Source organism: Lactuca virosa, chromosome 8 (assembly GCF_052849685.1).
Source record: "Lactuca virosa cultivar CGN04683 chromosome 8, Lactuca_virosa_CGN04683_v6, whole genome shotgun sequence".
Lineage (NCBI taxonomy): Eukaryota > Viridiplantae > Streptophyta > Magnoliopsida > Asterales > Asteraceae > Lactuca > Lactuca virosa.
Genome location: NC_136433.1, coordinates 83,945,543 through 83,973,122, shown reverse-complemented (window position 1 = coordinate 83,973,122; position 27,580 = coordinate 83,945,543). Strand labels below are relative to the sequence as shown.

Below are 27,580 nucleotides of genomic sequence, written 5' to 3'. Positions count from 1 at the left end.
GATTCCTACATATATATACATAACCCCATGGCTAAAATCGGACACAACAAGTATTCTTGGAGTTCATAACCGATTTGTGTGCCTAGTAATCTCTCTCAAGTCATCCAACTGTTCAAGGGTGTGTTGTGAACCGTTTGAGGCATCACATTTGAGGTGCTAAGTTTTTAAAGGCCAAATACATCAAGCTACAACAAAGAGGTAATTATTCTTACAATATTTTATGATTCAAGCATCAAATCATATACTAGTTGTAGGCTTATGCTTTGGATATTTCATTGCATGTATAATTAGAGAAAACATAGATCCAAAGCATTTAGGGTTGTATGTGCACCATAGGATGTTGTAGTATACTAATACCGGACAGTGGTATCAGAGCCTAGGATTGTTTTCTGTTATATTTGATGCATGGCTTATTTTTCCAATGTTGAAAAACTGTCCTGACAGCACCTACTCGACGAGTACATGCTTGGACTCAACGAGTAGGATGAATTTTGCCTTGAACTCGACGAGTCCATAGTTGGGCTCGACGAGTTGGATGATCAGACAATAGTTTTTCAGGTTTTTTGGCATGTTTTGGATTAGGATCATTACCTCAAAATGTTTTAGTTCATAAAATTTGATTTTGTTGGTATGGTAATGATTATACTCATCCATTCAAAAGATAATTGTCAAAATTTCAAGATTTGTATTAATTTATATGAGAGGCTAATTTCTTGTAAATTGTTGATATGAATTGTCTTGCCTTATGAGTTAATTTAGAACATGAAAATTATATGATAATTTTTTATTTGTTAAAATATTGATCTAAATGTTCTTTAAAGTCCTCCATAACTTGTCCTCAAGTTATGGAACATGAAAAGTTTTTCCATAAAAACCACATTATTAAACTCATAAGTTATGGAAATCTAAGGTTTTTCAAGAGTTACAAAACTTGCCCTTAAGTTTTGGTATTTGAAAAGTCTCAAATTATGAAACTCTTGTAATTAAAAGGTGTTACTCTTGGGTTCACAAATAAAAAAATTAATTAAATAGTTTTTAATTTTGAATTTTTATATTTTGAACCTTGAAGTATTTGACTAGTTCAAATTGCACCTTATGGACTTTATTAAATTAATTAAAGTGTTTAATTAAAAGAAAATTAATAATTCCATAATGACATGATTTAAGTTTAATTAAATTAAGAGTATAATTTATTAATAGATTAAACCATCTAGCATTTTAAAAGTTTAAAATACACCCTTATACTATATAAAATTAAAAGTTTAATAATTATATATGTATAAGTTAAAAAGTCAGTCTTACCATTAGTAGGCCTCATCACGAAGCCGGTCTATAAGGGGGGTATAAGGTTACTACCTATAAAATGGTGGTTTAATGGGTGTCCACTCTCACCCACCGCTTCCTTGACTGGTAGAGTGTCGTTAGCCGAACGGGTAGGATAGGACATTAATTCTCATTAAAAGTATAATGAATTATAAAGTAACTAAATATTTTATAAATTCCCAATCTTAGTTACTTTAGGAAAAATGTGAATTTGGTGCTAACCCATGAAATTGCACTTTGCACCTTGTTAAGTCGTTAGTGGAGCGTGTGTGGTTAACCGGCACACTAACTTGGACTAGTAAGGGTGGCAAAGGGTAGCTCGATATTTGTCATAGATCAATGGAGCGTGTGTGGTTAACCGACGTATTGATTAGGTAATAAATGACTTCGAGAGTACCAAGCTAATTTGCATGGTTATTCACACCTTGTTTGTGATCCTCGGTATCCTAGTCACAAACTTAAAGGGCATAATCGAGATTAAACATGCCATTGAAAAGTTCAATGAATCTCAACCGAATCTAGGGATTTCAATTCATTTAAAACTTAATAATCAATTTTGTTTTTCATGGTGGAAATTGGTAAATCGTCATTTACCTACCTTCAAATATTTTGCAATTGGATTACATCATCCCTCTTCCGAATTGTAAAGTATTGTGTTGGGACATAGCCTGAATATTTCATTTGGGTGTTATATTAAGGACTTAAATCAACTAAACTTGAATTTCTCCCTTGTAGATGTCTAGTTCAGACTACTATGGTCTTCCCTAATCCTTTCTTTATAAAGATGATAGTCCACAAAATGATCGAGGTGAAAGATTAATCCATTCTTTGTGCTGTAGTGGAACTTCACTTCCTCCACCTCCTCCAATAATTATCCCTGACCCACAAGTTCAAAGACTTGAAAAGTTCAAGGTCACTCAAGCCCTATTGGCTAGCAAACACCAAGATGGAAGGTATGTGTGTGCACATGTCTTGGAGATGATGTCACACATTGACAGGCTGGGAATGTTGGGTGTCGTTGTTTCAAGGAAGTTGGCTATTGACTTGGTTCTTAAATCACTTCCTAAGTCATATAGCGGGTTCTTTAAAGACTACTATATGGGAGATCACGACATGACCCTTATTGATCTAACATATTTGCTTGTTGCTGCTGAATCAACAATGATTTGACGCACTGGTAAAGCAAATTTGATTGGAAGATCTACCTCCCAAACTTCCATGGACATTGACAATGGTAACATTGGAAGTACAGAAAAGCTTTCTCTTCCCAATGGAAAGGGATCGGCCATGGTCAAGTCATTTGACCAAATGGTAAAGAAAAAGGCTAAGTTTGAGATAGTCCCATGTACCATTCGCAAATATTCCATATGTTTCTGTTGCCAAAAGAACGGGCATTGGTTGCGAAGCTGCCATATTTTCCTGAAAGATCGCAAGGATGGTAAAGTCAAAAAGTTTGACTCTACTTCAGGTAAGTCCAATATCTAACTCTATTAGGTTTCTATTTGGAGATTCTTAATACATGATGTAATGTAATTACATTTTGATGTTTTGTAAGATCAAAGGAATGAAAGGAAACATAAAGGAAGAGTAAGCTGATTCTGATCGTGAAGAGATGGATTTCGATCGCATGGTTTGTTGATCGGAATTTTGAGCTACTGCTTAAGAGTTATGATAGATTGCTTAGGAATAGATAACAACATAGTTTTCGTATGTATTTGCATTGTAAGGAAAAGTTTTTGTACAATTTTAATAAATAAATGATAATTTTTAATTTAATTTTATTTTACGTTTCCTTACAATGGCATTTGTGAAAATTGTTGTTTATGTGTTTCCATTGATAGCAATATTGGAAAATGGATTTGATTCTTTCGTTTGTGGTAGTGTCAAGATTTACCAAATAAGGAAAGCTTCTCATCACCCAAGTTTCAGTTGGATAGAAACTTGGAATCATGCAACTTGTATTATGTGATGAATGAGAACTTCATCTTTGGGAAATTAAGACTAATTCCTTGTTCACATGTATATGTGAGTCAAGTGAAGGACTAGGGGATCGGGTACACTTGGTTGTGCGCTGATCTCATCCACCACAAATAACGATAAGACTATTCGTTATGATTTACTAAAGTTTAGTAAATATGGTTATGCTTACAAGATTAAGTGTAATTCTGAATCATTGGAAAAGTTTTAATGTATGGCATAACGAATAAGAAGAATCAAATTAGGCAGAAATATAAAAGTTCCTCCAATCAGAGAAGAAGGGAGAGTACTTTTGTATCATGTTTTATAATCATCTTAGTGATTATGAAACCATATCACAATTGATCCTCTAAGGACATCTTAGTGCATTTGTATGGCTAAGAAGAGGAATCATGAATTGTTGATATGGTTAAATCAAAAGGTGAGTCATATTTCGTTCCAAAATCAAGTCTTAGAGTCATACTCCAAGATTGTGCCTTGAGTGATAAAATCTTAAGAATATTTATAACACTTATCAAATGTAGAGTAAAATGTTTCTTACTCTTGTACATTTGAAATTGGTAAGTTGTGATGTCTTGGATAAGACAAAGACCAACTAAGACCAATTGTGTGAAGTGTTTTGTCTTGATAAGAGACCATACTAACTCTTGAATATTTGCTTGTCAAGTAATGTTGGTTGACAAAGAGAGTCTTATATGTCAAGAGGTCAGTGGGAGTCTTAAAGATCTTGAAAAGCTTAAAGAACTAATCAAGAATAAACCTATTGTTAATCACTAGCACATGACTTGAGGTTTGTAACCTATCGTGTTGACATATTCCTGTTTCTATGCCCATTCCAGTTAAAGTTGACTATGCATGTGAATTCTATGAGTTCTCAATTGTCTACATAACAACCTGGAAGCGATGGTAGGCCTTTGTGCTGCAATGTGGAAAGAAATTAAGATTGAACACGTTCAGTCCATATAAGTTTGGATTTGTCACTAACCTTCTCTTGTGATTATGGTTTTGACAAATTCACATGGATCGGAACACATACACCATAAAAAATCTAAGTGTCATAAGGTTTCTCTCCAATTCATGAAAATGATTGTGAGGAAACGCTTTCACCAAGTAGATTTTAAAGAGATAGCAATTGTGATATTTGCATTGTCAAATTCGATTATGATTACGGCATCCCTCTTCATAGTTCGAATTGTGAGAAATGGCAAAGGGTCTAAACATTTCAGGTTTATGGCTGTAAGTTCTAAAATTGTTTAGACACACATGTGAGCTATCTAAGGAAAGGTGTATGAGTTTGAGAAGCCTAGATAAAGTCTTATCGAAGCATCTCGTATCAGAAATCTGAACTTTGGTAAGAAAGTCAATAAGTATTGATTTTTACAAGTCCACCTGATTTCTGGGTACATGCCAAAGGTAGTGGGAGCATAAGTGTTATGCGAATAGGAATGTAATTATTATGCTAGTGGGAGCACAATTATTACGTTAAGTGTTGCGAGTTAGCAATGTTAATTATAGAAAACAAAAGTTTCAATTCGCAGGGTTTGAAAAGTTGTTTTGCTATAATTAAGGGAGAGGAATTCATACTTCATTTCAAATCGAAAAGCTTATATTGAGATTTTAATCGAATTTAGTCATGGACATATGTGAATGTTATGTTGAAATGATTCAACATAAGGAAATTCTATATGTGGAAATATTATAGCGAAAGACTGGTAAAGTATCATGTCTTTATTATGTATCGTATCCCATATGCTTTGGGTATCAGATCGATTACATATGTTATAATATTAATCTGTTCTAATTTTCCATATGTGTAGGGCATTAAGATGGAAACGGGACTTGAACGAGAGATGACTAAAATGGTTAAGCAATTGTCGAAGACAATCTGAGGTTTACCAAAGATTGGTTGCTTATGGACAGTTGGAAGTATATTGTAAATTTTGGAAGGACCATATTGACATATTCTGAAAAGAGGCAACTCTTGTTCAGAAGTGATAGTCAAAATGAGAATATGGAAATGTTTCCATAAATGGAAGTTACTCTTTAAATCTGTGTAAGATTAGAAAACTTAATGCAAGAAGGATGTTCAAAGGAATGTACTTTGAATGTGAGACTTAGTTTCCATGGAATTGCTCTCCATTGAAAATACTTTGTAATATCTGTTGCCAAGTCTCTATGACCTTTGTGAATATTCATTACAAGAGGATCATTGCATATAAGTTTACAATCTAAACAGATTATAGCAACTGGCAAGAATTTGGTATTCTTACATTTATGATAAGGATTTGGAATTGTGAAATGAGTATCATTTAAATGTTGTCAATTGATCTATTTCACAAAGAAAGGACCATAGGTAAACGTAGTGTGCATCCTTTGAGCATTGGATAACTATTGTTTTAATTCAAGTATCAAGTTGATTAATCGAAACATTATACAATGAATAATGTGTAATCAATATGGTGATTAAATAAAAGGTGTTTTATTTATATTCATAAGTTCTGAGACCATATTGGATTCAAATATTCTTGTGTTTCACTTTGCATGTTTTGACTTCCCGAATAACTAGGTTATTCAAACTATCCACAGTCGATCATACTTTGGAAGTAGGTATTGAGGCAAGGCTGTCATGAATCTGACTGTAGATTGTCTAGGTGTTTTAGACATAGCACAAGTTTGTTGCAGTGTTCATGAGTACTCCTGGAATAAGATTCAAGTATTGGATTAAACCCACGGTCATCTGAATCACTTCATGGATTTAATCACGAGTGATTGTGAGACGATAATATCTTATATTCTTGAAACCAAGACATGTGAGTTGTAATTTACAAGTCGGTTGCACATTGACATATGTAAACGCACCAGTAACTTGGTGTTATAAAACATATTGTTGTGTGTGTTTTGATGAGTAAGTACAAGCAAACATTTGAGTTGAAGTTTATCCATTCCTTTACCCTTAGAGGGATAAAAGCGATATATTTGGGCCCCTCGATGATTTAGTGATGACAAACCTAAGTGCTTGGCCAAGCCTGGACTGATTTGATTTGTTCAATTAGTCGGTCGTCATAAATCGGAAATCGGGAAACAACAAATGGACAGAGAGAATGATTATAATCCATGTCTCAGTCCATATGATATCTTGTAGAATGGAGGAATATATGATCCCTTATCTAACGGACGCGTCATTGACTAGGTCAGAGTTCGACAACGGCTATTAAGAGCTACGATTGCTAGTCGGGTTGTGGAGTCGTACTTGCAATAATAGTTATTAGACTTATTCAAGTGGGAGACTGTTGGATTAGGTGTCTAAGCCAATAACTATAATTGGTATGTACTTGACCCGAGAGTAGCATGGTCCATTCGGGTTGCATATCACTAGGACAATTTGTGGATGGATATTTGAGTAAGAGGTTATTTATGATTTATTAATATATTATAAGTTCTAATATATTAATATGAAATCATATTATTTACTTAGTATTGATCAAGAATTAATTTGGAATTAATTTAGTGATCAAAAGAGACTAATTAAATTAATGAGGACTGATTATGTAAATCAACGATATATATATATATATATATATATATATATATATATATATATATATATATATATATATATATATATATATATATATATATATATATCCATGATGGGCTAAGTTTATGTATGTTTCCATGAAGAGTTAGCCCACATGAAATATGGATCATAACCCAAAGTGTATGGATTAGGGTTTACCCATGACTTTTGGATTCCTACATATATATACATAACCCCATGGCTAAAATCGGACACAACAAGTATTCTTGGAGTTCATAACCGATTTGCGTGCCTAGTAATCTCTCTCAGGTCATCCAACTGTTCAAGGGTGTGTTGTGAACCGTTTGAGGCATCACATTTGAGGTGCTAAGTTTTTAAAGGCCAAATACATCAAGCTACAACAAAGAGGTAATTATTCTTACAATATTTTATGATTCAAGCATCAAATCATATACTAGTTGTAGGCTTATGCTTTGGATATTTCATTGCATGTATAATTAGAGAAAACATAGATCCAAAGCATTTAGGGTTGTATGTGCACCATAGGATGTTGTAGTATACTAAAACCCAACATGGATATGGTGAAGGATTATGATTGTTAGATTTGTATCATCCTGGGAAGGCAAACATAGTAGCCGATGCCTTGAACTGCAAGGCAACATGTGCTCCTATATGATACCTATGTTTGAGGATGACTATCACTTCATCCTTGTTCGATTTGATCAAGGAGGCACAAGTTGAAGGGTTAACGAGGGAGAATTTGAAGAAAGATAAGATTAGGGGTCACTCGTTACCCATTCCCATACGGAAATGAGAGGAGATCACTATAGATTTCATCATGAAGTTGCCAAGCATGAATCATGGGGTTTATTCTATATGGTTTATTGTTGATCATTTAACCAAGAGTGCCCACTTCATCCTAATTTAGGAGAGTTCAACCACATATAATTTAGTCGAGATCTACATCAAGGATGTGCTTGCATGACATGGAGTTCTGGTTTTAGTTGTTTCCAACCATGATGTCCACTTTAATTCTAGGTTTTGGAGGAAGTTCCACTGGGAGTTAGGTACTCGGTTTCTTTTTAGCATTGCTTACCACGCGCAGACTTATGGTCAGAGCGAGCAGATCATTCAGACACTGGAGGATATGTTGCATGCACGTGTGTTGCACTTTAGTGGGAGCTGAGATAATTATCTTCTTCTAGCGGAGTTGTCTTACAACAACAGTTACCACACCAACATTGGTACGCCTCATTTTAAGTTGATTTATAAGATGAGATGTTGGACTCCGATTTATTGGGGTGACGTCGGCTAGCGGGTGATGGGCAACACTGAGGTTGTGCTCAAGACCACACAATTCATCTAACATGTGCGAGATTAGTTGTGGACCGTGCAGAGTAGGCAGAAGAGTTATGATGACCGACGACATTTCGAACTTGAGTTTCAGGTGGGAGATCTCATGCTTCTAAAGGTGTCAGATTGGAAAGGTGTCATCCAGTTTCGAAAGCATGGCAAGTTATGACCCAAATTCATTGCACCATTTAGGATTGTCGCCAGTGTAGGTAAGGTTATGGATCGTTTGGATCTACCCGCCAAGCTTAGTCATATTCATGACATATATCATGTCTCTCAGCTACAGAAATGTTTAGCTAGTGATTCCATAGTGGTTCCCATGGATGATATTGTGGTTGATAAGCACCTTAATTATATGGAGAGACTGGTTGTGATTCTAGACAGGAAGACAAAAATAATGAACAACAAGGTGGTTGGTTTAGTGAAGGTGTTCTGAGTGGACTTAGGAGACCGATGAGGAGATAAGGGAGCATTACCTTGTGTTATTTGCAGCGGTGGAATTCGAGGGTGAAGTCTAATTCATGTAGGGGAGAGTTGTAACACTCGGTTTCAGGTATGGATTTCACTTTGTAAGTTTATGGTTTTTGGTTGGCCACGACGTGGTGGGTTAGCCACCACAACGTGAAATTCTCTAGAAATTGCATGTTTCATTAAAGGACACCACGACGTGGCAGCAGGCTTGTCACAACGTGGTGACGACATATATACAAACCCAAGATTTTCGGGTTTTATGCATTATTTAAGGGAAGATATAGCTAGGGTTTCCTCCACGCTCAACCTCCATCACCTCCCAAAACACCCTTAATAAACCCCTAGCCTCCATTTTTGAACTTGTGAGCTTTTGTGGTGGTTTTTGGTGCTTTGAATAAGAAGAATGTGTCTTTGGTGCATTGTTCCAGAAAACAAATATCCTCCTCGTAATCTTGTGTAGTTTCTAGACTCTTGTAAGTCCTCAAGCCTTGTTGGGTAAAAAATATGGTTTATACTTTATTTTTCTAGGAAATTATATTTTTTCAGTCTAGTTTACGGCTGTATGGGTGTTTACGGCCGTGAACGTGTTTACGGCCGTGAACCCATTTGCGGTTGTCTGTCTCATATAAATAGTGTTAGTGGAGTCATAAATAAATATACAACTAGAAAAGAAGAGCATATTGTAGAGAGAGAAAGTTAGAGAGAGAAGAACTAGTGTGTGTACTATGTGTATGGAGCATCATTCTATTCATTGAATACATCATAGATTCACTTATTCTTCTTCTCCTTCTCTTTTATTTTGATCTGGCATCATCCGTTTGATCGGGATTCCGCACCATCAAATGGATCTGATTGATACACAAGCAGATTTGGGACTTACAAGTGGTATCAGAGCTTGGATTGTATCTATCAATTTTTGCAGACCTGGAGCATATTTGATCTTATTTTTAAAGGATTTCTGCATTTTTGGATAGATCTGGGCAAAATAGGGGGGGTTTTTTCTTTGCATTTTTGATAAAAACGAGTTTTTGATCGAGTTTTGGAGTAAAAATGGTGAAAAACGTCATTTTTTCGTAACTGTTGAACGGTTTACGACCCTTTAAGCGTTCTCGGCCTTTGAAGGGTTCATGGCCCAAGAAGGGTTCACGGCTCGAAGTTCGTTTATGACCGAGAACAGTTTGCAGCCCTCGTAGTTCACGGTCCTTGGTGTACGACTCAGCATCCTCGCACGTTCACGGTTCTCGCTTCCTCCTCGGCCGAGCACGTGTTCGGCCCAGCGAGTCTTCGATCAGCAGCATTGGTGCGAAGCAGCGCACACTTACAAAAATGGAAAGGAAATTTTGGGGTTGCCTGGGATCGAACCCGGGTCCCCTGACTCTTGAACCAAGCGCCTTACCAGTTGGACTAGGAAGCCACATGTTTCATTCCTCCCGGATTTAATTCAAAAGGACTCCATGTCGAACCCAATTTCGCAATTTTGACACTTTCAACCCAAAAGTCAATTTCTTTTATTTTTAAATTTCATTTTCAACCCAAAAAAATTTTTAGCTTTTAATTTTTGAATTTCTAAATTGACCTTTGACCTTAAATTTTGACTTTGACTATTCAAGTTTGACATTTGACTTTAAACTTTGACTTTCTCGTTTAACTTTCAAATTTTCAAATTTAGCTTTTTGGTTTGACTTTTAAATTTGACTTTTCAAGTTTGACTTTTAAGTTTGATTTTTTAAATTTGACTTTTAAGGTTGAGTTTTGAGTTTTTAGTCAAAGGGCATTTTTGGTAAACAATGAGTTCCTCAAACATTCCGGTTAATGAAGTTTCTTGTTCTCAAACTTGCATTAAAACAATTAAATTTTTACGTGAACAAATTGAGTTGATAAAGAGAGAGAACGAGGACGTAAAATATGAGAAGTATGAACTTAAGAAAGACCAGAGACCATTAAAAGAGAAATTAGAGGCCAAAATCAAGGACTTTAGAGCACTTCAACAAGAATATAGCAACAAATGTGAAAATTATAACTATATTAAGAGACAACTTGCCTCTGTGACTGCCGAGCTTGACACATTGAAAAACAAATTTGAAAATGCAAATTTTAATTTTAGAAAAATATGATGTCTCAAGTGAGGTAGTTGCCTCGATGATTGAGAAGCAATTAAAATTCAAAGATAATCAAAACAAGGGTCTAGGGTATCACAGTGTACCACCTCCCTTTAATGACAACTATAACCCACCCCTTGAAACCAATGAGGAAGAGACACCTGCTCAGTTTGGCCCACTCCCTGAACCAACTTCAGTTAAGACTGAACAATCAGGGCCAACTGAGGGTGTTGAGGTGAAGAATACTGATGTTTCTACTTCCTGTGCAGGTAAAGTAGCGGAAGATGAGAACAAGGAGAACACTATTGAACAAACCAATGACTCCTTGAACTCTGAATCTGTTGCTTCTAGTTCTGTTACTCCTAACAAACCTGCTGTTGACAAATACAGGCCACCAAAACAAGCAAATCAGAGTGCCTGCTGCAATTGTGCTTGTGGGAACAACCAGAAACGAGGCAAGGGTACGCCACCAGAGGTAGGAAGAAACAACTTCCCAGTGAAGAAAAAGACTTGCTTTCACTGTGGAACACCTGGACACATTGACATAAATTGTCCAAATTGCGCATACGTTCCCTACTACGCACATGGCTGGCAGAACACACTAAGAGGGAGATTTTCCAAAAGAAATCCCTCAAGGTCACGTTCAGACAATGGCGACTGGAATGCCACGAAGGGCAAGAGTTCAACTCCCAAGGCCAAGAATCCAACTCCTAACAACAAGAAGGGAATGCCGACCAAGAAGCCAATTTCAAGAAATGCTCCAACGAAACCAAAACCGGCTAGGTCAAAGTCATCTCGACATCAGACCTCAAGTTTAAAAGCAAGTGACAAGGCACCCATTGGATCGAACCAGAAATGGGTTAAACCCAATTACAGATGGGTACCCAAGGTTCAATCTCCCATGTCTTATAATGATTCTAATATTTCTACATCTTCTGTTTGTGATAAACAGGACATGTCATGGGAGAGAGTTCCTTGCACAGATGAAGAATTTTTGGATCTGTTTTGAGATTATGTGTGCTGTTCTCAGACCTTCTGGATGCAAATTCAATCGGTGACTTACGGTTTGAGTTTTCTTTTCGATAATTCTGAGTTTATCTTAAACTGATTCGTTTTCAAAGACAATCTTTTCTTTCTTATAGTTGTTCGTTTGTAGGTGTTGTTTTGGGAAGTGATATCAAGTGAGTGATAACGGGCAGTCTAAATCATCTGTAAGGGACTGAATCTGAATTGTCTAGACTCTGTGTTCAATGCGCTGGTAGACACGAAAGATTTAAATGGACTTGACTAGGTGTAGATGAACTTAAGGAATCTAGAGATTTGACAAATATTAACTTAGATAGTTCCATTTAGCCAGACAATAAGACGCTTGGGTAGATTGAGCAGGGAGATATACATGAGAATCCACCGGTCACACTAAAGCAATCCGTATCTAGAACCGTGATTTAACTCTTCCTCGATGTACGTACTATGTCCTTAATTCAGGTATTGACGGGGCGACTGGGGAATTCCGATAAAGTAGGTCTGTAGGACATTATTTTCTTGCTTTCCTTCTGTTAGTCATATGTTGCCTCCTCTGCGTGATTGAAATACATCTGACCTGGACTGCAACATATGCAATTCTATTTCTCTACATCTTCTATCTATGCAATTCTTCATATCTGTTAGCCATATGCTGTCTCCTTTGCGTTATTGAAATACATCCGACATGGTATACAACATATGCACCATTCTACTTCTCAATCCCTCTAAATCTTGTTAGTTATATGTTTCAGCCTCTGCGAGATTGGAAGAGATCCGGCCTGGGTGTACAACATATGCATTCTAAATCTGACTTCTCCCATAATAATTGTTTGCTCACCTAAAGTAAGGAGTACTTTGGAAGTTCCTGATTATTGGGGTATATCAGGAAGTGGGAAACATGTTCTAGTACATTTAAAATTGAGCAATTACTAGGTTGTTTGTAGATCTCGCTGCTCAATTTAGGTGGACAACAATATCCTTGGTCGTCGTCAGATGAATGGTCCTTAGGAATTTTATCTAGAAACGTAAGGTCACAATGCCTTGTCATTTATAGTATGTCAAAAATTTGTCACAATCTTTCGTGTTTAAGTGGACCACAATACCGGCAATTGACCAGATTTATTCATGAAGGTGAAGGTACTGATAAACAAAGTTAAGATTGTCTCACAACTTTGATCCCAAATATTTTTGTTTTTGTTAAATTTGTTCATAGTTTTCCTCTATGCACAAATTTAGGGGGAGAATTTAAAAAAAAAAATCAAACAAAAATCAGAAAAAAAAATAAAAAAATCCAAAAACAGTGTTACTTCTGTTTATTTCTTGTTCATAAAAATCAAAAATCCAAAAATATTGTGTGCTAACTTTGTTTTTAGTTTTGTGTTTATATCAAATTTTGTTGTCTTGAAAAGTGAATTCAGATGTGGATGAGACTCATGGAGACTGAATCGAAAATTTCTGAGCCAAGGCTTCATCCGTGATCATCGAAGAATTCTCATTCGAAGGAGCAAGAAATGAAGACTATTCTTTCAACATTCAATTTTTCTACCCCATAAGCAAGGTGAAGCTGACTTGAAGATTATGTGACAGATTGCATTGAAGCCTCCTCAATCAATTTGCTGCTATTCTTGTACCTGCTGAAGTGATCCAGAAGATTAGATCTCTCTATTGTTCTCTATGAAGATTCTCAAGCTGAAAGTGCTATCTTTCAAGAATCTTATCAAGAAGCCTCCTCACCCAATGTGCGTTCAGAGTCAAATTTTGAATAAAAGCCCAACTGCTCAAGATGACGTCATTCATTGAAGATTCATCAAGTTCATCTTGAAGTTGTGAAGAATTTGAAGATTAATGCTGAAGCCAAGCTCCCAATGAAGATTAACAAGAAAAGCCAGCTACCTTTCTAGGGGGAGTTTGTTGGGTCAGTTATAAAAGAAAGCTATAAACCAAGGGGGAGATTGTTGGGTCAAAAATATGGTTTATACTTTACTTTTCTAGGCAATTATATTTTTTCAGTCTAGTTTACGGCTGTATGGGTGTTTACGGCCGTGAACCCATTTGCGGTTGTCTGTCTTATATAAATAGTGTTAGTGGAGTCATAAATGAATGTACGGCTAGAAAAGGAGAGCATATTGTAGAGAGAAAGTTAGAGAGAGAAGAACTAGTGTGTGTACTATATGTATGGAGCATCATTCTATTCATTGAATACATCATAGATTCACTTATTCTTCTTCTCCTTCTCTTCTATTTTGATCTGGCATCATCCGTTTGATCGGGATTCCGCACCATCAAACGGATCTGATTGATACACAAGCAGATTTGGGACTTACAAGCCTCTACCTTTTGTGTTCAAGCATGCTAGATCTAGGTTTTTATACACTTTCCTCCTTTTTTGGGGTGGTTTGAGTGTATGGATTCCATAAAGTCAAGAAGTTTAACAATCCTTGAGGTTTCTTTGTGGGCAGTTGTCCTATATATAGAGAGTTGTTGTTATAGATTCCTTACATGAAATCTTAACCTCAATTTCATTATTTTCACCTCACTTGAGCTTAAGACATGCATGTCTATAAATCAAGGATTTTTATGAATTATTGAGAGTAAGAAAGCCTTCTAGAAAGTTTGAATGAGTGCCTTGAAGGATTAAGAGCTTAAAACATTAAGTTGATCTAAGTAGTTTCCACAACATGGGGGGTTAGCCGTCACGATGTGGCGATGAGCAGTCCTTGTGAATGTTTTGTCCTGATTCTGCCACAACGTGGCCATTAGTTGGCCATGACGTGGAGGGCAACTGGAGTTGACTTTATTCGTTGACTTTTGACCTAATTTGACTTTTAGTCAAAGGGCTAGTGTTAGAAGGTAGATTGAGAGTTTACCTTGTATGTTTCATAGGAGTTGTGTAGGACCTGTTTTTCCGATTGTGTGAGCTTTCTTGTCATCGACTACGTTGGTCAGCTGAGTCTTCTGACTATACTATATAGGATGCTAGTTGTCTATATGACTCTTGCATGGAAGACTAGGGTTTGGCCCTAGGCATTTGTATGAATGACCAGGGTTTGGCCCTTGGCATTTGCAAGAAAGTTTAGGATTTGGCCCCTGGCAATGGTATGGAAGACCAGGATATGGCCCCTAACATTTGCACTAGTAAAGACCATAATTTAGACCATGGCTAGAAGTGATTGTAAGACTATGATTTGGTCCATAACATTCACCTGGGGTTGAAATAGACCTGTCATGTTATGTATGGTAAGTGATATTTTGGGGAACTCACTAAGCTTTGTGCTTACTGTTTCATGTTTAAATGTTTCAGAAACTTCTAGTTTGAAATGGAAGGGTCCGGCTTAATCGCAGTGCATCCCTCAGAGATTTATTCAGCACTATCTACTTGATAGACTATGATGTTTTGAGAATTTTATATAGATTGGTTGGTTGTGAATAAATGGTTGTTTGCTTTTGGTGGCTTAAAACCAAAAAATTTTACGTAGTATTTTTAGGATGTTACATGTGTTGGATTAAGGTGTCAAAGGTCCTAACTGAATTGGTATAATGTTGAAGAATAAAAGTAAATTCCTTTTTAGGTTGCCTCATAACCAAGAAATGGCTTGGATTGATTAGAGGAGAGATATATATGATTTATATATATATATATATATATATATATATATATATATATATATATATGATTGATATACTAATTAGAAATAACAATAATTAATTAAGAATTAATCATAATTAATTTAGAATTAATTCTAGGTTAATTAGAATTAATTACAGACACAGGAGTTGAGATGTAATTGTTTAGTAGTTGAACAATTAAGAGCATCTAGAATCCCCTTAGGGTTGACGGTTTTTGGATGCCCTAGGTAGGGTTCTGGAAGGCTCTATTTGATGAATAGGAGACTAGATAATTACCTGATGTGAAATATTATTATTATATGTTCAAATCTTTGGTTTCCAGGGTTTCCATGTAGCTATAAATAGAGCCTTAGACTAATATTTTCCTCTAACCTTTTCTAAGAGTGAAATCGAAAAATCTCCTATCTCTCCCTCTCTCTTCTCAATCTTAAGGTTTCTTGTCTTGTGTGTGTGAAACGTTAGAGGCTCTCACATTATTGGAGCTAAGTTTTCCAAGGAGACAAGAAGATTTTGATTAGTTTGATTGGAATCAATAAAAGTTATGTATTCTTGACCATAAATTTCGATTCATAGGGTGTTTTTCATAAGTATGTTTTTATTAGATGTGAAAAAGACAGATCCATTTTAGGTTGCATGTACCTTTAAGTGTTAAGAGAATTTCCGCATGTACTATTTTTTCAACTATAATTCACATCAGCGATATTAGAGCCTTGATTTCCACACTAATGGAACATAACAAATGAAACCAAAAAACACAAAAAAAATCGATTATCTGCTTCTCCAAGACATGGGCAGTCTCTTCCACGTCGTGGGATTGTTCTGGAAAACGATATCCAAATTTTTTTTCTTAATTCAAAAGATAGGATAATTACTAGTTAGTTCATATTATTTTAAATGTCTCAAATCTGAATATATTAACTAGATTATTAAGAATCCTAATTTGAATATAAAAACAAGATTAAATGAGATAATTATCCATTTTAAGATAATATAATTATCCTAATAAGGTTTAAGTAAGTTAATTAAAAGTATAATTAATAGATAATTCTTAAATCATGTTCAAATATTAATTATTAAATGTTAATTGAATTAATATGATTTGAACCTTGTATTTTCAAAAGTTTGAAAATACACCCTATACATATGTATAAATGTCTATTACTATATGTATCATTAAAATTCAGTCGAAATAGTATTAGGCCTCATTCACGAATCCATACTAGAAAAGACGTATAAGAAAATGACCTATAAAATGACCATTGAATGGGTGTATTTTCACCCACCTCTTCTTTGTGTGGTGGATGGTTGTTAGCCGAATGGGTTTGATATGACGTAATCACATTAAAAGTATAATGTATGAAGTACTAGATACTTTTAAAAACCCCACTGTAGTTACTTTAGGAACAATGTGAAATTTTATGCCAATCAATGAAAACGCACATCATTTCTTTATGAGTCGTTAGTGGTGTGTGAGTGGTTAACTAGCACACTAATGTGTTAGTACAAAGTTGAAATCATGGCACATACTCGAAATTTATGGTTGTTAACAGAGCATGTGTTGTTAACCAACACGTCAATGTGAAACTATAAAGGACCTCGAGCATGTCATGCAGGTTTGCTTTGTTATTCACATCTTATTTGTGATCCTCGACATCCCAATCACAAATTAAAGAGCACAATAAAGATTAAACATGCCATTGAAAATTTTGATGAATCTCAAATGATCTTCGACTTTCATATGAGATTGGAATTGGTAAATTGCACTACCTACCTAAAATGATTTTGCAATTAGATTACGACATCCCTCTTCATAATTTCGAATTGCATTAATGAATCCTAGCTGTGACATCCCCAACACGGCCAAAATAGACCGATTTTGTTTATGCTTTATAAAAATCAGAGTACCCTTTTAATAAAAATGTTGCGGAATTTGTTCCCAGAAAATACATGATAATTACTTTATCAAAGCATTTCCAAAGAAATGTATTTTGTTCATATTAAAACTTTGGGATGTCATCGTCAATACTGAAACATAAGCATAAACAGAACTTACATTCATTTACACTAGTGATCTACATCTCTTTTAAATCTCTCAGTGTAAAGTAGCTTCATATCGACACCTGTGATACAAATAAGCTTGAGTGGGTGAGGTTGGGAAACCTGGTGAGTACATAGGGTTTTCAACCCACAATAGTATAATTATTATATTTAATCATCAAACAATCAATCCAATTACCCATCCCCATTATCTTCTTTAATCTTAAGCATCTCCCCTAAGAATCATCTATCCTTCATTCCTAAGGATTATCCTAAGGAATAGGCACGAAGTCCATCGCTGCCCGAGGTTTATACTACAAGCACTAACGAACGTCGATCCCCACGTACTGATCCTATACAATGATCTTACAAGATCTAGCCTAAAGGATCGATATGAACAACAAACTGACGAAGCTGCTTCGAAAATTCCCTAGCAGCAAACGAGGATTGATAAAGACATCAAATGAGGGGAATGGAATAAGTTTCACCACGAACCTTCGTTTGTAAAAGAAAGAACCACAAGACAATTAAGTCAGGGGTAGTTATCTAGATAACAATGCCTAGCCGTGGTCCGAATATCGTGAGGTATTTTACCCCCAGACTCACCCTATCCAACATCAAAATTTTCCTAGCAGTGGTCTGAATATCGTGAGGTATTTTACCCCCAGACTCACCCTATCCGGCATCGAACTTTGCCTAGCAGTGGTCTGAATATCGTGAGGTATTTTACCCCCGACTCACCCTATCCGGCATCGAACTTTGCCTAGCAGTGGTCTGAATATCGTGAGGTATTTTACCGCCAGACTCACCCTATCCGGCATCGAACTTTGCCTAGCAGTGGTCTGAATATCGTGAGGTATTTTACCCCTAGCCTCACCCTATCCGACATCGAACTTTGCCTAGCAGTGGTCTGAATATCGTGAACGGAAACGCTGACACATAAAGCTCGTCCGATCACTTCATAAAAGAAACGAAGACTCCAAAGCTCTTCAAAATAAAAAGTATAGGGAAAATACTAATAAAGTACTCTCGTACGCTCCCGTACCCCGACACGTAATAGTGTCAAAAAGAAGAACTATCAGATGAACACATAGTTCAAAAACACCTAATGAACACATAGTTCAAAAACACCTAATGAACACTTAGTTCAAAAATTCCTAATGAACACTTAATTCAAAAATACCTAATCCATACTTCCGGGTCTAAAACTAACCTCTTTACCTGATCCATACTCCCGGATCTGGTATGTCTGATCCATAATCCAGGATCAATAACTGTGCCCATTTCATACTCTCGGACTAGGGACAATTAACTATGTCTGATGTGGGCCCTAGTGTGGAGGATCGGGCACTTGCGTTCCTAGAGGCCCACGATCGTGTGACTAAAGGGGCTTCACGAAAACGGCCATAACTTTGGCTATGGATCTCCGTTTTGGGCCTACGACCAGTCAATCGAAGCTTGAAGCAAGGAGCACGACTAGATAAGTGCCCGAAGGGGACTTACCCATTTTTGAGTCCAGAAATCGCTTTCTAAATTGGACTTATGGACATTTTTGTGTTTTTTTCATAATTTTTGGACTTTGTTTTTGGGTTTGTGTTTGGCCTATGTCTCTTTATGGTTTCTTTTAAAATTCTGCTTCTTATTTAAATCTTTCTGATGTAATCTGGATGGTCATTGATCAGTTTAAAGAACTTTCATTTTTCTCTCAAAATTTCGTGTGTGTTTACCGAATTTTGAAGCCAATCCCACGGTATTCATAGAATCAACGTGGTTTGGGCAAGATTATCCTGGTTATTCTTCTAGAATCAACAGTTTTGATCTTTGGTCATTTGTTCGCTGCATCAGTTGGTATCAGAGCCGAATTCCTGGTTCAAAATGCCTCCAAGGAGAAACAGACCACCCGGTGATGTTCATGAACAGGAACTAGAACAACGTTTTATGGCACGGATGGAGGAGAGGATGGATCAAATGGTTGACCAGTTGACTAGTTGAATGGTGGAACTGATGAATCGAGGAGGAAACAGGTCTCAAACTCAGTCACAAGTGGAAGATGAAGAGTTTGGGAATCCGTTTGGTGATGGTGGCGGTTCGTCTTCCGATGAGAACCCGGTGAGGTAGACAAGGAGTAATCGTGGGGCTGATAATAGGCGTTGGGAGGCCGGATTGAGAATTGATATACCAGAATTTGATGGGGTTAGTTTGAATCCAGAGGGGTTCATCGACTGGTTGGCAACAGTTGAAGAAGTGTTTGAGTTCAAAGAAGTTCCTGAAAACAAGAGAGTTCCGTTGATCGCTACCAGGCTACGTGGCAGGGCATCCGCGTGGTGGCAACAGTTGAAACTGACTCGAGATAGACTCGGAAAATCAAAGGTTGTGACTTGTAGGAAGATGAAGAAGTGTTTGCGGTCCAACTTTCTGCCCCATAATTTTCAACGATTGTTGTACCAACGCCTATAGAATCTGAAGCAGGGTCCGAAGTCGGTTGATGATTATACAACCGAGTTCTACCAATTAATCGCTCGAAATGATATTCAGGAGACAGAGGAACAACTTGTGGCTCGATATGTTGGAGGTTTACGGGTTCAGATCATGGACTCTGTTAATATGTTTGACCCGGTATCCATTTCTGAAGCACACCAACGGGCATCGGTTTTTGAGAAACAAAACCGTCGGGTGGGCGGTTCATCTTCGTCTGCCATTGTTGGAGGAAGTTCTGGGACGGGTGGTATAGTACCCCGTGTTATGCCTAATCATCAGAGGCCAACAGGTACCAGTGTTGGACCAATCCCTAGGGGGCCTGGTAGTAGTGGCTTAAAGTGTTTTAATTGTGGAGAGACGGGTCACCGACAATCAGAGTGCAAGAAGGCTGGTAAACGACACTTGTTTGCTGAGCCCAAAGATTGGCAAAATGATGATGTTGGTGAAAATTACGAAGATGCCCTGGTGTATGATGACGTGCCTCAATTCAAAGAAGAAGTTGTAAATGGAGATGTAGGAGTGAATTTGGTGGTGAGACGCTCTTGTTATACACCGAAAGTTGTGGGTGATGACTGGCTCAAACATAACATCTTCCAGTCAACATGTACTATTTTGGGTAAGGTTTGTTCCTTCGTTATTGATTCAGGAAGTTGTGATAACCTGGTATCTGAAGAGGCAGTTCAAAAGTTGGCGTTGAAAACTGAAAATAGATCCAAGCCTTACAAGCTACAATGGCTACAATGGCTTAAGAAGGGTGGTGAGGTAATTGTATCTAAACGAGCTCTTGTTCCATTTTCTGTTGGTACTACATATATAGATGATGTTTGGTGTGATGTGGTTGTGATGGATGCTTGCCACTTATTGTTGGGTAGACCTTGGGAGTATGATCGTAATATAGATCATAACGGGAGATCCAATACTTATAGTTTCATGTTTGGTGGTGTGAAGATAACTTTGGTTCCCAGTAAGCCAAAGGAGCCTGTTGCAAGACCTTCGGGTACTCTGTTAACCCTTACTCAGTTCGATGAGGAGTTAGAGGCGGAAGGTGGAGTTTTTGTGTTGATAGGGAAGGAGGTGACTAAGGAGGTTGAAGTTCCTGAGGCTATGGTTCCATTACTTAAGGAATTTGATGATGTTTTCCCTAATGAATTACCTGATGGCCTGCCACCTTTACGTGACATCCAACACCATATTCATTTACAAGCAGGAGCACAGTTGCCTAATAGGCCACATTATAGAATGAGTCCTCGGGAGCATGAAGAGTTGCGTCGACAGGTGGAGGAATTAATTTCAAAAGGTCATGTTCGGGAAAGCATGAGCCCGTGTGCTGTTCCTGCTTTGTTGACTCCTAAAAAGGATGGTACTTGGCGTATATGTGTTGATAGTCGTGCCATCAATAAGATCACAGTGAGGTACAGATTTCAAATTCCTCGACTTGATGACTTGCTTGACCAGATCAGTGGTGCCACTATCTTTACCAAACTGGACTTAAAGAGTGGGTACTACCAGATTTGACTTAGACCGGGTGATGAATGGAAAACTGCCTTCAAGACTCGTGAAGGATTGTATGAATGGTTGGTGATGCCTTTTGGTTTATCAAATGCTCCTAGTACATTCATGCGTGTAATGAACCAATTGTTCAGGCCCTTTATTGGTAAATTTGTAGTCGTCTATTTTGATGACATACTTATTTACAGTGCTACTCCTGGAGCGCATGTCATCCATGTGCGATAGGTCTTGACCTTACTTCGCAGCGATAGTTTGTATGCAGCTGTGAGAAAGTGTGTGTTCATGGTCCCAAAAGTCTTGTTCTTGGGTTATGTTGTTTCTGGTGAAGGAATACATGTGGACGAATCTAAGGTGGCAGCCGTCAGACAATGGCCAACTCCAAATACCATCACTGAAGTACGAAGCTTCCATGGTCTTGCTTCTTTCTATAGGCTTTTTATTCCAAACTTCAGTTCCCTTATGGCACCTGTGACTGATTGTATGAAAGGGAAGACCTTTACTTGGACAGAGGCGGAAAAATCGGCTTTCCAATTGGTTAAAAAGAAGCTTACCTCAGCACCGATTCTTGTATTACCAGATTTTTCTCAAGTTTTTGAATTACACACGGATGCTTCAAAGGTTGGAGTTGGAGCAGTTCTAAGTCAAGGGGGACGACCGGTTGCCTATTTCAGTGAGAAGTTGACGGGGCCAAAGCTGCGTTATAACACTTATGATGTTGAATTCTATGCAGTGGTCCAAGCTATAAAGCATTGGCGTCACTACCTATTTCATAAAGAGTTTGTTTTGTTTACAGATCATGATTCTCTAAGGCACATCCGAAGTCAAGATAAGGTGTCCCATAAGCATGGGCGATGGATGGCCTTCTTGGAAAAGTTCACTTTTGTTGTGAAGCACAAGTCTGGAGTGTCGAATCGGGTGGCAGATGCTTTGAGCAGAAGAAGTAATTTGCTAGTTTCCATGAGGGTTGGTGTGCAAGGGTTGGATGTCCTCATGGAGTAGTTGGTTGTTGATCCGTACTTTTATGTTATTCTGCAGGATATACAATCTGGGCGGAGGTCTGACTTTCTAGTGCATGACGGTTTCCTTTTCAAAGGGAATCAGTTTTGTGTCCCCGATTCTAGTCTTCGTCTTCAAATCATCAAGGAGTTGCATTGTGAGGGGCATGTCGGGCGTGATCGCACTTTACAGTTGGTGCAATCATCTTACTTTTGGCCTACTATGCGCAAGGAGGTGGATCGATATGTTAAACGGTGCAGAATTTGTCAGGTTTCGAAGGGCACGGCTACAAATGTTGGACTCTATATGCCTTTACCTGTTCCGTCTAAACCTTGGGTGGATATAAGCATGGATTTTGTTTTGGGGTTACCACAGACTCAACGGGGCAATGATTCAGTCTTTGTGGTTGTTGATCGTTTTTCCAAGATGGTGTACTTTATCCCTTGTAAAAAGACGACGGATGCAGTTAATGTAGCTCAATTATTCTTTCGAGACATATACCGTTTGCATGGCTTGCCATCTTCTATTGTTTCTGATCGAGACACTAGGTTTTTGAGTCATTTTTGGCGTAGCTTGTGGAAAATGGTGAACACTCAGCTTAACTTTAGTAGTGCTTATCATCCTCAAACAGATGGGCAAACAGAAGTTGTCAATCGGTCCCTTGGTAATATTTTGCGGTGTTTGGTGGGTGATCATGTGAAGGGCTGGGATCAGAAACTATGTCAAGCTGAGTTTGCTCATAATCATGCAGTCCACCGAAGTACTGGATTTAGTCCATTTCAAGTGGTCTATTCTGCTCAACCTCGGGGACCACTTGATTTGATGTCACTTCATATTTCTGGTGTTGTTCCAAAAGAAAGTGAAGGATTTTGTTGAAGGTCTACATGATGTTCATAAGATTGTTCATGAAAACTTGATTCAGGCCAACTCCAAGTACAAGCAAGATCCAGATAAAAAACGTAGGCAAGTTGATTTTGAGGAGGGTGACTTTGTTTGGGCTATTTTGACTAAGGATCGTTTTTCAGTTGGTGAGTACAACAAGCTATCAGCCAAAAAGATTGGACCCGTGGAGATTGTGCAGAAGATCAATTCCAATGCTTATCGTTTGAAGCTGCCAAGTCACATTCGATGCTCTGATGTTTTCAATGTGAAACATTTACTTCCTTTTCATGAGGATTCTTCTGATGATGATCCTGTTACACATTCGAGGTCAAATTTTGTCTACCCAGGAGGGGATGATGCGGGCCCTAGTGTGGAGGATCGGGCACTTGCGTTCCTAGAGGCCCACGATCGTGTGACTAAAGGGGCTTCACGGAAACGGCTATAACTTTGGCTACGGATCTCCGTTTTGGGCCTACGACCAGTCAAATCGAAGCTTGAAGCAAGGATCACGACTAGATAAGTGCCCGAAGGGGACTTACCCATTTTTGAGTCCAGAAATCGCTTTCTAAATTGGACTTATGGACATTTTTGTGTTTTTTTCATAATTTTTGGACTTTGTTTTTGGGTTTGTGTTTGGCCCATGTCTCTTTAGGGTTTCTTTTAAAATTATGCTTCTTATTTAAGTCTTTCTGATGTAATCTGGATGGTCATTGATCAGTTTAAAGAACTTTCATTTTTCTCTCAAAATTTCGTGTGTGTTTACCGAATTTTGAAGCCAATCCCACGGTATTCATAGAATCAACGTGGTTTGGGCAAGATTATCCTGGGTATTCTTCTAGAATCAACAGTTTTAATTTTTGGTCATTTGTTCGCTGCATCAATGTTTAATCCATACTCCCAGATTAATAACAAATAACTATGTCTATACTCTGCTAGATGACAAGATCATTTTAAACATCGAGACCTCTCATCAATTTTTATTTCATCACACATCATATAATTCATCTAACCATGTTTTACCCAACATATTTGTAGATATAAAATACATATACAGTTTAAATCATTTAAAACATGTATAAAACGTTCATCCAACATAGATATCAAAAACACAGATAAAATGCACACATAGCACGTAATTTATATTAAATACTTCATATTTATGTGTAAGATGAAAGTAAATATGCACTCACTTGATAAGACGACGATTGGACAACACTTCGTCCCTTAAAACAATATTCTTCGATGAAACCGGGATGTTTTCTCAAAAACCGGGTTTCACGCGGGCAGAGTTTCGGCTCGAAAACTCTTTTTCTCGGGATCTTCGGGGCGTCGGGACTTGCTTCGGGTGTTAGGGATGATACCGGGGCTTCCGGGGGGGGGGGGGGGGGGGGTTAAAAGTGGGCTAAAGAAGGTTTAGAGAGTGAGAGATATCAGAATTAGCAAACAAATCCCGAAGGCTTCGTTTTCTATTTATAGGGTGAAATTTTGAGATTCACGACGTGAACCATGTATGTTCACGTCGTAACTTCGATCTTGATCACCCCCTACGCTTGCCGTGTGTCTTCTAGGCTCGAAACATGTCATTCATTGAGTTCACGTCGTGAACACTGTGTTCACGTCGTGAATGCAGTCAAATTCTCGAAGTTTGTGCTCCGAACTTCAGAAATTCATATCTTTCGCATACGAACTCCGTTTTTGACGTTCTTTATATCCACGCGTAGGTGAAATTATGCTCTACAACTTTCGTTTAGACTCCATCGGCTAATTGTGACTTTATTTTTAATATTATATTAATATTATATTTTTAACGGGCCGGGACAGGAAAAGTCCGTTAAAATTTCATAACTTCTTCATCCGATGTCCGTTTTCGTCTGTCTTTTTATCGTTACGCTACTATTAACGACATCTTCGATTCTCGTTTAGGTTGTGTCGGCTAAAAACCGCTCGATCTATTATTCGAATTTCGGGTTGCATACTGCTAAGCCGAAACTTCGAAAAATCATAACTTCCTCATATGAAGTCAGATTTGGGCGTTCTTTTTATGCACACTCTCGGTTTAACGTATTCTACGACTTCCGTTTAGATTGCTAAGGCCAAATATCGCTCTATCATAAATTCACTATTTACATCGCGCTGTGTCGTGCCAGTTCTGTCGCGAAACTTCGACGGGTCATAACTTCTTCGTTATAACTCGGATTTCAGCGTTCTTTATATGTAAGGAATCCTTGTAACATATACTACAAATTAGTTAAGATTAATCCTTCTAAATAATCTTCCATCAAAAAGTCATTTTTGACGCTTATTGTCCTTAAATTGACTAGCCCGAATCTGCGGGCGTTACACTAGCCATGAATATTAATTTGGGTTAAAATATTAAGGAAATGAATCAACTAACTAAAATCTTGTCAATTGTTTTAGATGTCTGGAAATGGTGAACTTCCTCCTCCTCCTCCAACCACTTACTACTTCACTCTCTTATCTATCCTTTCAAAAGACAAGCTCACTGGTCCTAACTAAATTTTGTGAAACTTGAAAATAACATTGAGATATGATAACAAAGAGTATTTTTTCAACACTCCAGTTCCTAAAATCAAAAAAGAATCAGCTACTCCTGAAGAAATGGCTGAATATAACCAACACATTGATGATGCAACGAAGGTCTCTTGCATTATGATTGCAACCATGACACCTGAGCTCTAGAATGTTGGTTTTTGGTATAATACAGCATACTATGGTGCACATACAACCCTAAACGCCTTGGATCTATGTTTTCTCTAATTATACATGCAATATTGTTTCCAAAGCATTAAGCCTAGAACTAGCATACAATTGACATAAACAACAAAAAAGTGAGTTATAGAATTTACCTCTTGGTTGTAGCTTCTAGACATTGGCCTTTAAGAACTTAGTTCCTCAAGTGTTGCACCTCAAATGGTTCACAAACACCATGAACAATTGGAATACTTTTGAGAGAGAGGTTATGCACCATAAATCGTCCATACTCTTGCTATATCACTCCCAGGTCCGATTTTGGCTAAAGGGTGCTCTATATATATGTTAGGAATCCAAGAGTCACGGGTAAACCCTAATCCATACTCTTGGGCTTATTATCCATGATCCATGATTCAAGTGCGCTAACTCTTTATGGATTCTTCCATAAACTTAGTCCATCATGTATCATAAGCCCAAAACATATATATAACTAATTTACACAATTAGTTCCCATTAATTTAATTAATCTCTTTTGATCACTAAATTAATTCGAAATTAATTCTTGATCAATACTAATTAAATCATATGATTCCATATTAATGTATTAGAACTTATAATATATTAATAAATCATAAATAAATAACCTCTTCTCAAAAGTCCATCCTATCAAATTGTCCTGGTGAAGGCAACCCAAATGGACCATGCTACTCTCGGGTTAAGTACATACCAATTATAGTTATGGGCTTAGACACCTAGTCCAATAGTCTCCCACTTGGATAAGTCTAATAACTATTATTGCAAGTACGACTCCAAAACCCGACTAGCAATCGTAGCACTTAAAAGCCGCTGTCAAACTCTGAACAAATCAAATGACGCGTCCATTAGATAAGGGATCATATATTCCTCCATTCTAGATATCGTATGAACTGAGACATGGATTATAATCATTCTCTCTGTTCATGTGTTGTTTTCCGATTTCCGATTTATGACGACCGACTAATTGAACAAATCAAATCAGTCCAGGCTTGGCCAAGCACTTAGGGTTGTCATCACTAAATCATCGAGGGGCCCACAGATATCGCTTTTATCCTTCTAAAGGGTAAAAGGAATGGATAAAATTCGACTCATATGCTTTCTCTGTTTACTCATCAAATCACACACAACAATACGTTTTATAACACCGACTTACAAGTGCGTTTTCATATTATCAATGTGCAACCGACTTGTAAACTGCAACTCATATCTCTCCGTTTCAAGAATATAATATATTATCGTCTCATGATCACTCGTGATAAAATCCATGAAGTGATACAATGAGCGTGGGTTGAATCCAATACTCAAATCTTAATACAGGTGTACTCATGAATACTGCAACAAACTTGTGCTATGTCTAACTCCTTAGACAATCCTACAGACTCATTCATGACAGTCTTGCCTCAATACCTACTTCCAAAGTATGATCGACTGTGGATGGTTTGAATAACCTAGTTATTCGGGAAGTCAAAACATGCAAAGTGAAACATAAGAATAATACTAATCCTATATGGCCCAAAAC

The 27,580-nt window shown here is 37.4% G+C and overlaps 1 protein-coding gene across 1 annotated transcript; it reads left to right on the top strand.

The window, feature by feature from the left end:
* The first annotated feature begins 19,440 nt into the window (after positions 1-19,440).
* On the top strand, positions 19,441-25,830 carry LOC145130565 (uncharacterized). The gene is made up of 8 exons (XM_079065343.1): positions 19,441-19,562; positions 19,647-19,818; positions 19,906-20,815; positions 21,764-22,053; positions 22,471-22,979; positions 23,029-23,095; positions 23,288-23,626; positions 25,732-25,830. The coding sequence occupies exons 1-8, from the start codon at positions 19,441-19,443 to the stop codon at positions 25,828-25,830; spliced, it is 2,508 nt and encodes an 835-aa protein (XP_078921469.1).
* Positions 25,831-27,580: the final 1,750 nt, after the last annotated feature.